The 13010-nt window shown below is 37.1% G+C and overlaps 1 protein-coding gene across 1 annotated transcript; it reads left to right on the top strand.

Moving 5' to 3' along the window:
* The first annotated feature begins 9417 nt into the window (after nt 1-9417).
* Nucleotides 9418-10374, top strand: LOC114688277 (olfactory receptor 7G2-like). The gene has a single exon (XM_028862895.1). The coding sequence runs from the start codon at nt 9436-9438 to the stop codon at nt 10372-10374; it is 939 nt and encodes a 312-aa protein (XP_028718728.1). The 5' UTR covers nt 9418-9435.
* Nucleotides 10375-13010: the final 2636 nt, after the last annotated feature.

Genomic DNA, 13010 nt, shown 5'->3' with positions numbered 1-13010 from the left:
AAAAAATCAGGGAAACAGTACTTTTCACATAGTCTCAAATCATATATCTTTGGGGTAACTCTAATCAAGCAAGTAAGGACTTGTATAATAAAAAGATTAAGACATTGAAAAAAGAAACTGAAGAAGATATACGAAGGTGGGGAAGATGACCTATGCTTATGAATTAGTATGATTAAAATTATACTAAACTTGATTATAGTAAAATTGATCATCCTACCAAAAGCAGTCTACAAGTTCAATGCAATCTCTATCAAGTTTTAACATAATTCTTCCCAGAATTGGAAGGATAATTTTTAGCTTCATATAGAAACACAAAAAATTCAGCATAGTAAAATAATTCTAAATAATCCTAGAAACTGCCAAGAGGTATTAATATCCCAGATCTCAAGCTGTACTACAGAGCTATAGTTAAAAAAATAGCATAGTAAAGCAGACACCTTGGTCAATGAAATCAAGTTCGAAGATCCAAACATTAAATCCATACATCTATGGACACCTAATTTTTGACAAAGACTCTAAAAATACACACTGTAAAAAGACAGTGTCTTCAACAAATTGTGCTGCCTGGCCAAACTTGATAGCTGTATGTAGAAGAATGTAAATAGATCCATATTCATGCCCTTGCACAATTGCATTCTAAATGAATAAAGACTCAACATAAGGCCAGTTACAGTGACTCTTTTTTTTTTTAAATTATTTTTTTATTTTATTTTACAATACCATTCAGTTCGACATATCAGCCACGGGTCCCCCTATTCTCCCTTCTCCCATTCCCTCCCTTACCCCAACCTACCCCCCATTCCACCTCCTCCAGGGCAAATCCTCTCCCGAGGACTGTGATCAACCTGGTAGACTCAGTCCTTCCTCCCCCAGACTGAGCCAAGTGTCCCTGCAAAACTCCAGGTTTCAAACAGCCAACTCATGCAATGAGCACAGGACTTGGTCCCACTGCCCAGATGCATCCCAAACTGATAAGCCAATCAACTGTCTCACCTATTCAGAGGGCCTGATCCAGCTGGGGAGCACCTCAGCCTTTGGTTCATAGTTCATGTGTTTCCATTCATTTGGCTATTTTTTTTCAATAACTGAGTAAAACTGAAATTTATCATAAGCCACAGTTGTCCTAGGGACCTCCATGCATATAATATGGCCTCAATGGTTCTATGGGTTTTGGTCTGATTGTTCTTTATATTTTATATCTAGAATCCACTTATGAGTGAGTACATACCATGACTGTCTTTCTGGGTTTGGGTTACCTCACTCAGGATGATGTTTTCTAGTTCCATCCATTTGCCTGCAAATTTCATTCCTTCATTGTTTTTCTCTGCTGAGTAGTACTCCATTGTGTATATGGACCACATTTTTTTCATCCATTCTTCCATTGATGGGCATCTAGGTTGTTTCCAGGTTCTGGCTATTACAAATAGTGCTGCTATGAACATAGCTGAGCATGTGTCTTTATGGTATGAATCAGCATTCCTTGGGTATATGCCCAAGAGTGGGATGGCTGGGTCTTGAGTTAGTTCAATCCCTAATTTTCTGAGAAACCACCATACTGATTTCCACAGTGGTTGTCCAAGTTTTACATTCCCACTAACAGTGGAGGAGTGTTTTTTGCTCCACATCCTCTCCAACATTGACTGTCATTGGTATTTTTGATCATAGCCATTCTGACAGGTGTAAGTGGTATCTCTGAGTCATTTTGATTTGCATTTCTCTGATGATTAAGGATGTTGAGCATTTTTTAAATGTCTTTAACCATTTGGGATTCTTGTTTTGTGAATTCTCTGTTTAGCTCTTTAGCCCATTTTTTAATTGGACTGTTCAGTATTTTGATGTCTAGTTTTTTTGAGTTCTTTATATACTGTGGAGATCAATCCTCTGTCAGATTGGGGTTGGTGAACATCTTTTTCCATTCTGTTGACTGTCTTTTGTCTTATTGACTGTGTCTTTTGCCCTGCAAAAGCTTCTCAATTTCGAGAGGTCCCATTTATTAATTGTTGTGCTCAGGGTCTGTGCTGTTGGTGTTTTATTTAGGAAAGGTCTCGGTGCCAATGCATTCAAGAGTGCTTACTACTTTCTTTCTATTAAGTTTAGTGTAACTGGATTTATGTTCAAGCCTTTGTCCACTTGGACTTGAGTTTTGTGCATGGTGACAGATATGCATCTATTTGTAATCTTTTACATATTGACATCCAGTTATGCCAGCACCATTTGTTGAAGATACTTTCTTTTTTCCATTGTATAGTTTTGGCTCCTTTGTCAAAAAACCAGGTGTTCATATGTTGCATGGATTAATGTCAGGGTCTTCAATTGGATTCCATTTTGTCGTATGTCAGTTTTATACCAGTCCAAGCTGTTTTTATTACTATAGCTCTATAGTAGATTTTGAGGTCAGGGATGGTGATGCCTCCAAGGTTGCTTTATTCGTATAGGATTCTTTTAGCTATCCTGGGTCTTTTGTTTTTCATATGAAGTTGAGTATTTTTCTTTCCAAGTCTGTGAGAATTGTGTTGGGATTTTGATGGGGATTGCATTGAATCTGTAGATTGCTTTGGTAAGATTGCCATTTTTACTATGTTAATCCTACCTATCCATGAGCATGGGAGATCCTTCCATTTTCTGATATCTTCTTCAATTTCTTTCTTTAGAGATTTAAAGTTCTTATCAAAAAGGTCCTTCACTTGTTGAGTTAGTGTTATCCCAAGGTATTTTATATTATTTGTGGCTATTTTAAAGGGAGATGTTTCTCTGACTTCTTTCTCAGCCCTTTTATCATTGTGTATATGAGGGCTACTGATTTTTTTGAGTTGATCTTGTATCATGCCACTTTACTGAAGGAGTTTATCATTGTAAGAGTTCCCTGGTAGAGTTTTTGAGGTCACTTATGTATACTATCATATCATCTGCAAATAGTGAAAGTTTGACTTCTTCCTTGCCAATTTATATCCCTTTGATCTCCTTTTGCTGTCTTATTGCTCTAGCTAGAACTTCTAGTACTACATTGAATAAATATGGGAGAGTGGACAGCCTTTTCTTGTTCCTGAATTTAGTGTATCGCTTTGAGTTTCTCTTCCATTTAATTTGATGTTTGCTGTTAGCTTGCTATAAATTGCTTTTATTATGTTTAGAAATGTTCCTTGTATTCCTGATCTTTCTAAGACCTTTATCATGAAGGGGTGTTGGATTTTGTCAAAGGCTTTTCAGCATCAAAGGAGATGATCATATTGTTTTTTTTCTTTCAGTTTTGTTTATATGGTGTATTACATTGACTGATTTTCATATGTTGAACCATCCTTGCATCCCTGGGATGAATCCTACTTGGTCATAATGGATAATTGTTTTTGATTTATTCTTAGATTCAGTTTGCCAATATTTTGTTGAGCATTTTTGCATCAATGTTCATGAGGGAGATTGGTGTAGTTCTCTTTCTTTGTTGCATCTTTGTGTGGTTTGGGTATCAGGGTAATTGTAGCCTCATAAAAAGGTTTGGTAGGGTTCCTTCTGTTTCTATTTTGTGTGGAAACTTTGATGAGTATTGGTATTAGTTCTCTTTGAAATCTGTAGAATTCTGCCTGAAACATCTGGTCCTGGGTTTTTTTTTTTTTTGATGACTGTTTCTATTTCTTAGGGTTATTGTCTATTTAAATGGTTTTCTGGTCTTGATTTAATTTTGGTATGTGGTATTTATCCAGAAAATTGTCCATTTCTTCCTGGTTTTCCATTTTTGTGGAGTACAGGTTTTTGAAGTATGCTCTTGATGATTCTCTGGATTTCCTCATTGTCTGTTGTTATATCTCCCTTTTCATTTCTGATTTTGTTAATTTGGGTGCTCTCTCTTTGCCTTTTGGTTAATTTGGCTAGGGGTTTGACTATCATGTTGATTTTTTTCAAAAATCAACTCTTTGTTTCATTGATTTTTTGTATTGTTCTCTTGTTTTTCTATTTCGTTGATTTTGGCCCTCAATGTGATTATTTCCTGTCATCTATTTCTCCTGGGTGAGTTTGTTTCTTTTTGCTCTAGGGCTTTCAGTTGTGCTGTTAATTCAATGGTATGGGATTGCTCCATCTTCTTTATGTGTGCATTTAGAGCTATGAATTTTCCTCTTAGCACTGCTTTCATAGTATCCCATAAGTTTGGGTATGTTGTTAACTTTCATTTTCATTGAATTCTAGGAAATCTTTAATTTGTTTATTTCTTCCTTGACCCATTGATGTTTCAGGTGGGCATTATTCAGTTTCCATGAGTTTGTGGGTTTTCTATAATTTTTGTTGTTGAGGTCTCACTTTAAGGCATGGTGGTCTGATAAAATACAGGAGGTTATTTCAAATTTTTTTGTATCTGTTGAGATTTGTTTGTGTCCAAGCATGTGGTCAATTTTTGAGAAGGTTCCATGGGGTGCTGAGAAGAAGGTATATTCTTTTGTGTTAGGATGGAATGTTCTGTAGATCTCTATTAAGTCCATTTGAGTCATAACATCTGTTAGGTCCTTTATTTCTTTGTTAAGTTTCAGTCTGGTAGATCTGTCTTTTGGTGAGAGTGTGTGTTGAAATCTCCACTAGTAATGGGTGGGTTTGATGTGCGTTTTTAAACTTTAGTAGGTTTCTTTTATGAATGTGGGTGCTTTGTATTTGGAGCATAAATGTTAGAATCCAGACTTTATCTTGGTGGATTTTTCCTGTGATAAATATGTAATGTCCATCCTGATCTCTTTTGATTGATTTTAGTTTGAAGTCTATTTTTATTAGGTATTAGGATAGCTACACCAGCTTGTTTCTTAGGTCCATTTGCTTGGAAAGCCTTTTCCCAGCCCTTTCTCGAGGTAGTATCTGCCTTTGAAGTTAAGGTGTGTTTCTTGTATGCAGCAGATGGATGGTCCTGTTTTCTTATCCATTCTGTTAGCCTGTGTCTTTTTATAGGTGAGTTGAGACCATTGATATTGATGGATATTAATGACCAGTTATTGTTAATTCCTGTTATTTTTTGTGGTTGTGTTGTGTTGTCCTTCTTTGGTGTATGTTGGTGTGTGATTATCTATTGCTTGATTTTTCATGGATGTGTTTAGCTTCTTTGGGTTGAATTTTCCTTTTAGTGCTTTCTCTAGGGCTGGGTTTGTGGACAGGTATTGATTTAATCTGGTTTTTATCCTGAAATATTTTGTTTACTCTGCCTATGGTGATTGAGAGTTTTTGCTGGGTATAATAATCTGGGTTGGCATCCATGGTCTCTTAGTGTCTGTATAAGATTTGTCCATGATCTTCTAACCTTTCATAGACTCTATTGAGTAGTGTGGTGTTATTCTGATGGTTTGCCTTTATATGTTACTTGGTCTTTTTCCTTTGCAGTTCTTAATATTTTTTCTTTTGTTCTGTGTGTTTAGTGTTTTGATTATTATGTGGCAAGCGGACTTTTTTTTTTGGATCCAGCCTATTCGGTGTTCTGTATGCTTCTTGTACCTTCATAGGTATTTCTTTCTTTAGGTAGGAAAGTTTTTTTCTATGATTTTGTTGAATATATTTTCTGTGCCTTTGAATTGGTGTTCTTCTCCTTCTTCTATCCCTATTTTTCTCAGGTTTAGTCTTTTCATGGTGTCCAAATTTCCTGGACGTTTTGTGTTTGACTTTTTGTCTTTAGTGTTTTCTTTGACTGACGAATTTATTTTCTCTATTGTGTCTCAGAATCAGAGATTCTCTGTTCCATCTCTTGCAATCGGTTGGTTATGCTTGTTTCTGTAGTTCCTGTTCGTTTAGTCAGGATTTCTATTTCCAGCATTCCCTCAGCATGTTGTTTTCTGATTGTCTAAAATTCATTTTTCAGATCTTTGGATTGTTTCTTTCATCTGTTAATTGCTTTTTCTTGGCTTTGATTTGATTTCTTCCCATTTTTTGTTCGTTTTTTTCTTCTTCTTTAAGAGTTTTTTATTTCTCTTTAATGGTGTTTTTAATTTCCTCATTTCCTCTTTAATGGGTTTTAATTTCCTCTTTAAGAAGTTTTATTTTCCTCTTTAAGTGAGTTTTTTCATTTCCTTCTTTAAAAAGATTCCTCTTTGAGGGAATGTTTTATTTCTTCTTTAGGAAACTTGACTCTGTCATCTTCTTAAAGTCATTTTTAGGGTTGATTTCTTCTGTTCTTCTGTCATGTATGTTCAGGTCTTGCAGGTGTAGAATCACTACATTCTGATGTTGCCATTATAGGTCTTTATGTTTTTGCCTGTATTTTTGACTGGCGTCTACTCATCTCTTCCTGCTCAGTGCAGTGGTGTCTGTGTCTGAGAGTGCCTCTCTTGTTCTAATTTTTAGTTCTTGTTTAGTAGGAGTTCTTGGTTAAATTTGTGCTATGGGCTGTTTCTTCAGGGGCAGCTAATCTCAGTGGTGAAGTATATACTTATGATTCTGGTGATCTGGTTTGGTGGCTGGCAGCGCTTTTTCTGTTTTCCCAGGTCACGTTTTGTTCATTTGTCAACTCCTCAGCTGATCTTGTTTCTTCAGATTCAAACTGTAGGCATCTGAATCCTCTCCCAGATGGATTTCAGCTGAGTGGGGTAGTCTCACCAACACCTCCAAGTTGTTGGGTTTCACAGGATCAGCAGCTGGGCCCTGGGTTGTCCTCAGATGGATTGTTCAGATTCGTTCTGGTTCTGTCCCAGAGATAGCATCTTCCCAGGTGTTGGGGTTAGGGCGTCCCTGTTCCAAGCTGTGTCTGCTTGTCTCTGCTGGGCTTGTCTACCTCTGTGGGCTGCTGTTGGGCCTGCATGTCTCTGCTGGCTGCTACCAGGACTGTATGTCCCTGTCGGCCACCACTGCCGGGCTCGTCTTACAGTGACTCTTATAGAAGAGAAAGTAGAGAATCATCTTAAACTCATTAGCACAGGAAAAGACTCTCTGAACATAACACCAATAGTGCAAGCACTATGACAAACAATTAATAAATGGGACAACATCATGAAACTGAATCTGTATAGCAAAGAACATCATCACTTGGACAAAGTGTCAGATTACAATCTGGGAATGGGAAACATTTTCACCAGTCACACCAATCTCAAAGAGTGCTGATATCTACAAAATGTAAAGAACCAAAAAAAAAGAAAGAAAGAAGAAAAGAAAGAACTTCTTGCCAACAAATGAAATCTCTAGTGCCATATATGTGTTACATCTAATCAAGTTGTTGGTCAGAAGGTCCACACAGAAACTCCCAAATAGTCCAGGCTATTGCAAATGTTCTCCACAATAATAAATCTATAAAACCTATAAAATGACGTTTGAATTCTAATCAGATGAGGTATGAACATATAATAGCTATAATGGATTCTGGTGGCTTAGCTTTTTAATGATCACTTCAGCTAGTTTTAATGGTGCAGGGCTATAATCATAACCATTTGGTATAATGATGCACTAAAGTTGGGTATTGAAAGCAAACTTAGCTAGACTTGCTTCAGGTGCATCCTGGGCAATTTTGTGTGTGTGTGTGCGCGTGTGTGCGTGTGTGTGTGTGTGTGTGTGTGTGAAACTCAGTGGTAAAATTCATGAGGAAGACTTTGTGTGATCCTAATTTAAATCTCTAGTACTAAATAGACAAACAATTTCCCCAATTTAGTTCACAGTTGTCTTCCATGAAGAAAGCTGTTGTATACAATAATGACAAAATAAAGGAATAAAATTATTTGCTCAGTGTTGTCATTGCTTTTAATATTATAGATGGTGATCTACTACTAAAAACATTTAGGTAGGAACACTTACATATTGCATATTAGCAGAGCACTTTTATAGTTGATATTGTAAAAGAGAATAAACAACAAAACCCCTAAATTAAACACATTGTCTTCTTCCTATGAGAAGAGATGATTACAAAACAATTGTGAAAATAATTGATGTTTCCAAATTTAATGTGTGGGGTCATGGTATTTAATATGTTTTACTATCAGGAGTGTATTGGAGAAATTATTTTGGCCACTCCACGTAGTTAAAAAGGATATTTATTTAATGGGTAACTCACAAATTAAGTAATGGGTAGGTCGCAGGGTCTGGGGAAGGTGTAATGCAGTCCAGCGGTGTTCTCCAGAGCTCTACACAGTCAATCTGCACTGGTCAGCGTGCCGCACCGAAGAGCGCCCAGCGCGAGCGCTAGCCATCCAGCTCTCGGGTCCCCGGCGCCTCCCTCGCCCCGCCTCGTAGGCGTGACAGTTGCCAGAGTCTCAATGGGGGTTGGAACTTCCAGATCCAAGCTGGAATGGCTACCCACTACAGGAGTGATCATAAGAAACAGACAAGATATCTACTTCAGAGAAAGACAAAGTTAAGATTCAATCAACAGAAATGATGCACAAGGAAAATAACCTTGTTTGAATTTTTATGATAATTGCAAACTTAGAAAGCTACAATTTTATATATATATTAAAAATAGTATAGGATCCAAGCTAAAATATATCATGGAAATGATAAAGAATTTTTAGTTTGTAAAGAATGTTACAAGGAATGTATGAAGTTTATGAAAACAGTGGTATATTTTATGTATGAAATACAAAAGTGTGGGAGGAAACTCAGCTGTGTTCATATGGTCTCCAGGATCAGAGAACTGTTCAAAACTCTTCACTATTGTTAGTGTCGATCTTCAAGGATATAAACTCCTGGGTTTAGAATAATAGTCATGCAGGTGTTTTAATGAAGAGCTATGGACATTGAGTCTCTTGAGATTGAGACAATGCATTCAGCTTGTGACCTACTCCAAAGCACTTCAAATATTAAAATAGCTTGGATTTGGTTCAGCAGTAATTCATTTTTAACCAGGAACATGTTCTTTCATGTAGTCTTTGCATTTCTAAGGTAGAGTTGTTCCATTTGCAACATATGAGTGAGATATTTCTATCATTCTTGTTGAAGCTAGAGAAGAAATACAGACCCTACAACTAATCTGTAGAAAACAAGGATGGTGTTTTAGGAGATAATCAATCTGGTGAGTCAGAACATCATATGTAAGATGAGTAGAGACAATTCCACACAATTGTATTCCTATTATCAACATAGTCCATCACTCTTTACCCTGAATCTTTTGACTGAGACTTAATCTCTGTTGTCTTTTTGTTCTTATCCTATTGTAATGGGAGCTGCAATTTCATTTAGAGCAGAGGAAAAACAAGCCATTCTCAAATACAAAGTCTCCTAATATTTATTTGGGCATGTGTATGGATTTTTTGTGATGATATTGTACAGTATATTTTGAATGTATATTAATAACTAGATAGCCATAACAAGGTGGGAGAAACTGGATGGCATTGAATTCAAACTGATTTCCTCACATTCCACGTCTGATGGCTACATTGGAAAGACCAAGGCATGTATAAGGTGGCTTCCTAATAAATATCACTTTATACTGCTGCTTGTAGTTCATGTGTTTCAATAACTTCTTACCCCTCTTTTTCCTTAAGGTTCACCTATAACATGGATGTTGAAAACAAATCAGTCACTTCTGAGTTTTTTCTTCGTGGACTGACAGATGATAGAGAGCTGCAGCCCCTCATCTTTGGCACTTTCCTATGCATGTACCTGACCACAATATTTGGAAACGTTCTTATGATGTTGGCTATCAATTTTGACTCCCATCTCCACACCCCCATGTACTTATTTCTCTGTCATCTGTCTTTTAATGACTTGTATTTAGTCAGTATCACAGTTCCAAAGATGCTGGTGAACATACAAACACAGGATCAGAGGATCAGTTATGCAGGCTGCCTCAGCCAGGGCTTCTTTGTTGCTGTTTGCACCGTCTTTGAGTGTTTTCTCCTTGGAGTAATGGCCTATGACCGCTATGTAGCCATTTGCTACCCTCTAAGATACACAGCACTCATGAACCCCTGCTTTTGTATTAATCTGGTTCTTATCTCTCTATTCATTAGCATTGTGAATGGTCTGTTGCATAGTCTGATGGTGCTGCACTTGTCCTTCTGCACTGACCTGGAAATCCTCCACTTCTTCTGTGAAATTGCACAAGTCATCAAGCTGGCCTGTTCTGACAGCCTCATTAACAGCATCCTGATATTTGTTACAGCTGCTGTTTTTGCTGGCATTCCTCTGTTTGGAATAATTTTATCCTATATTCACATTGTGTCTACAGTATTGAAAATGCCATCATCAGAAGGAAAATACAAAGCCTTTTCCACGTGTGGGTCTCATTTGTCAGTTGTTTCTTTGTTCTATGGGACTGGTTTTGGTGTATACATTACCTCAGAGGTAACTGATTCATCCAGGCATATTGCGGTGGCTTCAGTGATGTATTCCGTAATTCCTCCAATGATGAATCCCTTTATCTATGGTTTGAGGAACAGGGATATGAAGGAGGCACTAAAGAAAGTTATTGGCAGGACAGCGGCTCTTCTATGATGTGTGGTGAACCTTGGCCTTGGGTTTCCAGAGTAAGTCAAAGTGACAGGATTGCTGGTGAGCCAAAATGCCTGCTATTTTTACTTTTCACCTGTTTTGCTTTGATTTTAGTTCCTTGAAATTGAACACTGGAGTTAATTTTAATATAATTCTAGTTTATTTTATGTTTGGGTGTTTTGCCTGAAGAGTGTGAGTGTATCACATACATGCCTAGTGCCCATATAGCCCAGAAGAGAGTGTCACACCCTTGGAATCAAAGCTACCAAGGGTTGGTACCTGCCGAGTAGGTGATGGGAATTTAACCCAGGTCCTCTAGAGGAGGAGACACTGGTATAACCACAGAACAATTTCTCTAGCCCACTACAGTTTTATTTTTATTAACATGTATGTGTGCATTGTGTGCATATATATACATGTATGCAAGTAACTGCTGAGGCCGGAAGACGGCTTCAGATCCCCTTGAGCAGAAACTATGGTGACTGTGAGCTGCTCAACAATAGTGCTAGAAAGCAAGTCTCTGGAATACAGCAAGCACTTTTAACAACTGAGCGATATCTTCAGTTCCCATTGACATATGGTTTTAATCCTCTAAGCAGAATTTCTTTTTTTTTTCATGTTACCAAGAAAGGTACTGTAAAGAAGAGTTTCTATTTTTAGCCAGTGTGTGTGTGTGTGTGTGTGTGTGTGTGTGTGTGTGTGTGTGTGTGTGTGTTCTCTTTCTTGGGAAACTCCCATGACTATCTTTGACACAGGTCTGTGAAGGAAAGAAGTAGACATGGGCAACCTGTGAAGGTATCACTGCTACAAATCATTGGCTAAGTGACTTCCTCTTCATTTTATTATTGATAAGATTTTTATTAGTTGGCGAACAAAGAAGTTTGAGATGATTGTGAGATATTTCAAATTCATTGATGCTTATGAAGACTTTTAAAAATTATTTGAGGATTTCATAGCCATTTTCAATATCTCTCTATATAATAGACATTCACTGGAACAGGCAATCCAGTAAAGCCTATATCCCTGAAGAATACTGACTGTTGCTTAGAACTTATACATTAAAACTATAAATATTAGTACCGTTTATTAAAAGCATGTCTGACATACAGAATATCTGGGAACAAAGAATAGAGGTCTACCATCGTCACACCGTGAACACATACTTTGAATGGCATCTCTTTCAGTTTCCAGAGGGAAAAGAAAATGGAACTGTTATATCTCAGTATAATGATAGATACACAGAAACATATGTCATCTCGGCTTAGCAATAATTTTTTAATGGTTAAACTAGATTTCATTTCTCTGGTTGACTAAATCTTGTGCCTCCATACATGTAAAAGCCTGTTCCAACATTTGTTTTTCTAATATGAAAATTGGTTACTTCTTGTATGATAAATTAGAAAAAAAAATTTAACTGTAGAAGATGAAATTATCTATGTGGCCTCAAATGTAAGTGTTTTATTCTGATATAAAGTTATAGAAGACACAAAAAATCGGAGTCATGATAATCAAGGGGAAAGATTGTGTTGATATATTTGGAGTTGATTATGTGTATCTGATGATTGATTCATTGAAAAGTACTATTTGCACAAGGTGTAAGACATTGTATCACCTTCACGAATACATTTTATTGTCAACTTGACTGCATTTGGAAATTCTGGATACACCACTGGATATTCCTTTTAGGGAATATGGGGAGGTTTTTTAACTGTGGACGGAAGATATACCCTGAACAATACTATCCCAGGGGCTCGTGTCTCAGACTAAATAAAATAATAGAAAGGAGAAAGCACTCTGGCCTCTGCCATTCCCCTTTCCCTGCTTATTTATGTGTAGATGTGAGTGACCTCTATTGCCACACAAAATCCACCATGTTGGACTATGCCTTAAAACAATAAATTGTAGCTAGAGTTTTCCTGCTTTGCCCACAGTCAGGACAAATCTTTGTCACCCACCAGTCCCACAGCCGCTCAGACCCAACCAAGTAAACACAGATTCTTATATTGCTTACAAACTGTATGGCCATGGCAGGCTTCTTGCTAACTGTTCTTATAGCTTAAATTAATCCATTTACATAAATCTATACCTTGCCACATGGCTCATGGCTTACAGGCATCTTCACATGCTGCTTGTCATGGTGGCAGCTGGTGGTGTCTCCTCCCACATTCCTGTTCTCTCAATTCTCCTCTCTGTTAGTCCCACCTATACTTCCTGCCTGACCACTGGCCATTCAGTGTTTTATTTATTGACCAATCAGAGCATTTGACATACAGACCATCCCACAGCAATAAATCCCAAATAACCTTCCTCCTTAAAATTATTTCTTGTTAGATATTTAGTCGCAACAATGAGGAAAGTACTAACACATAACTCCTATAAATCTCTAGTGAATTTCTTGATATAAACTTGGTTATTAGACTTTGAATCTTAAAAGGTTGTAATAAAAACATTTAATGAAATGTAAATCCTAGTCAGGCTCAGTTTCTGTGGGAGCAAAGTATAAAATACATGTTTAGATAACATGAATGCTTTTTTCAGACACTACCCTTGTTGATTCATGAATGCACTGAATGTGCTGTAATGTTTTTCTTATGCATCCATGTCTGTAATTATATTGAGTTTAACAGTAGACCATTTGC

The sequence above is a fragment of the Peromyscus leucopus genome, chromosome 7, assembly GCF_004664715.2.
Source record: "Peromyscus leucopus breed LL Stock chromosome 7, UCI_PerLeu_2.1, whole genome shotgun sequence".
NCBI lineage: Eukaryota > Metazoa > Chordata > Mammalia > Rodentia > Cricetidae > Peromyscus > Peromyscus leucopus.
Note: the sequence above shows the minus strand (reverse complement) of the source record. Positions and strands in the feature narration are given on the sequence as shown.

Bases quoted from the DNA above. Each gene is read 5' to 3' on its own strand.
- LOC114688277 (XM_028862895.1), top strand. From the start codon at position 9,436: ATGGATGTTGAAAACAAATCAGTCACTTCTGAGTTTTTTCTTCGTGGA.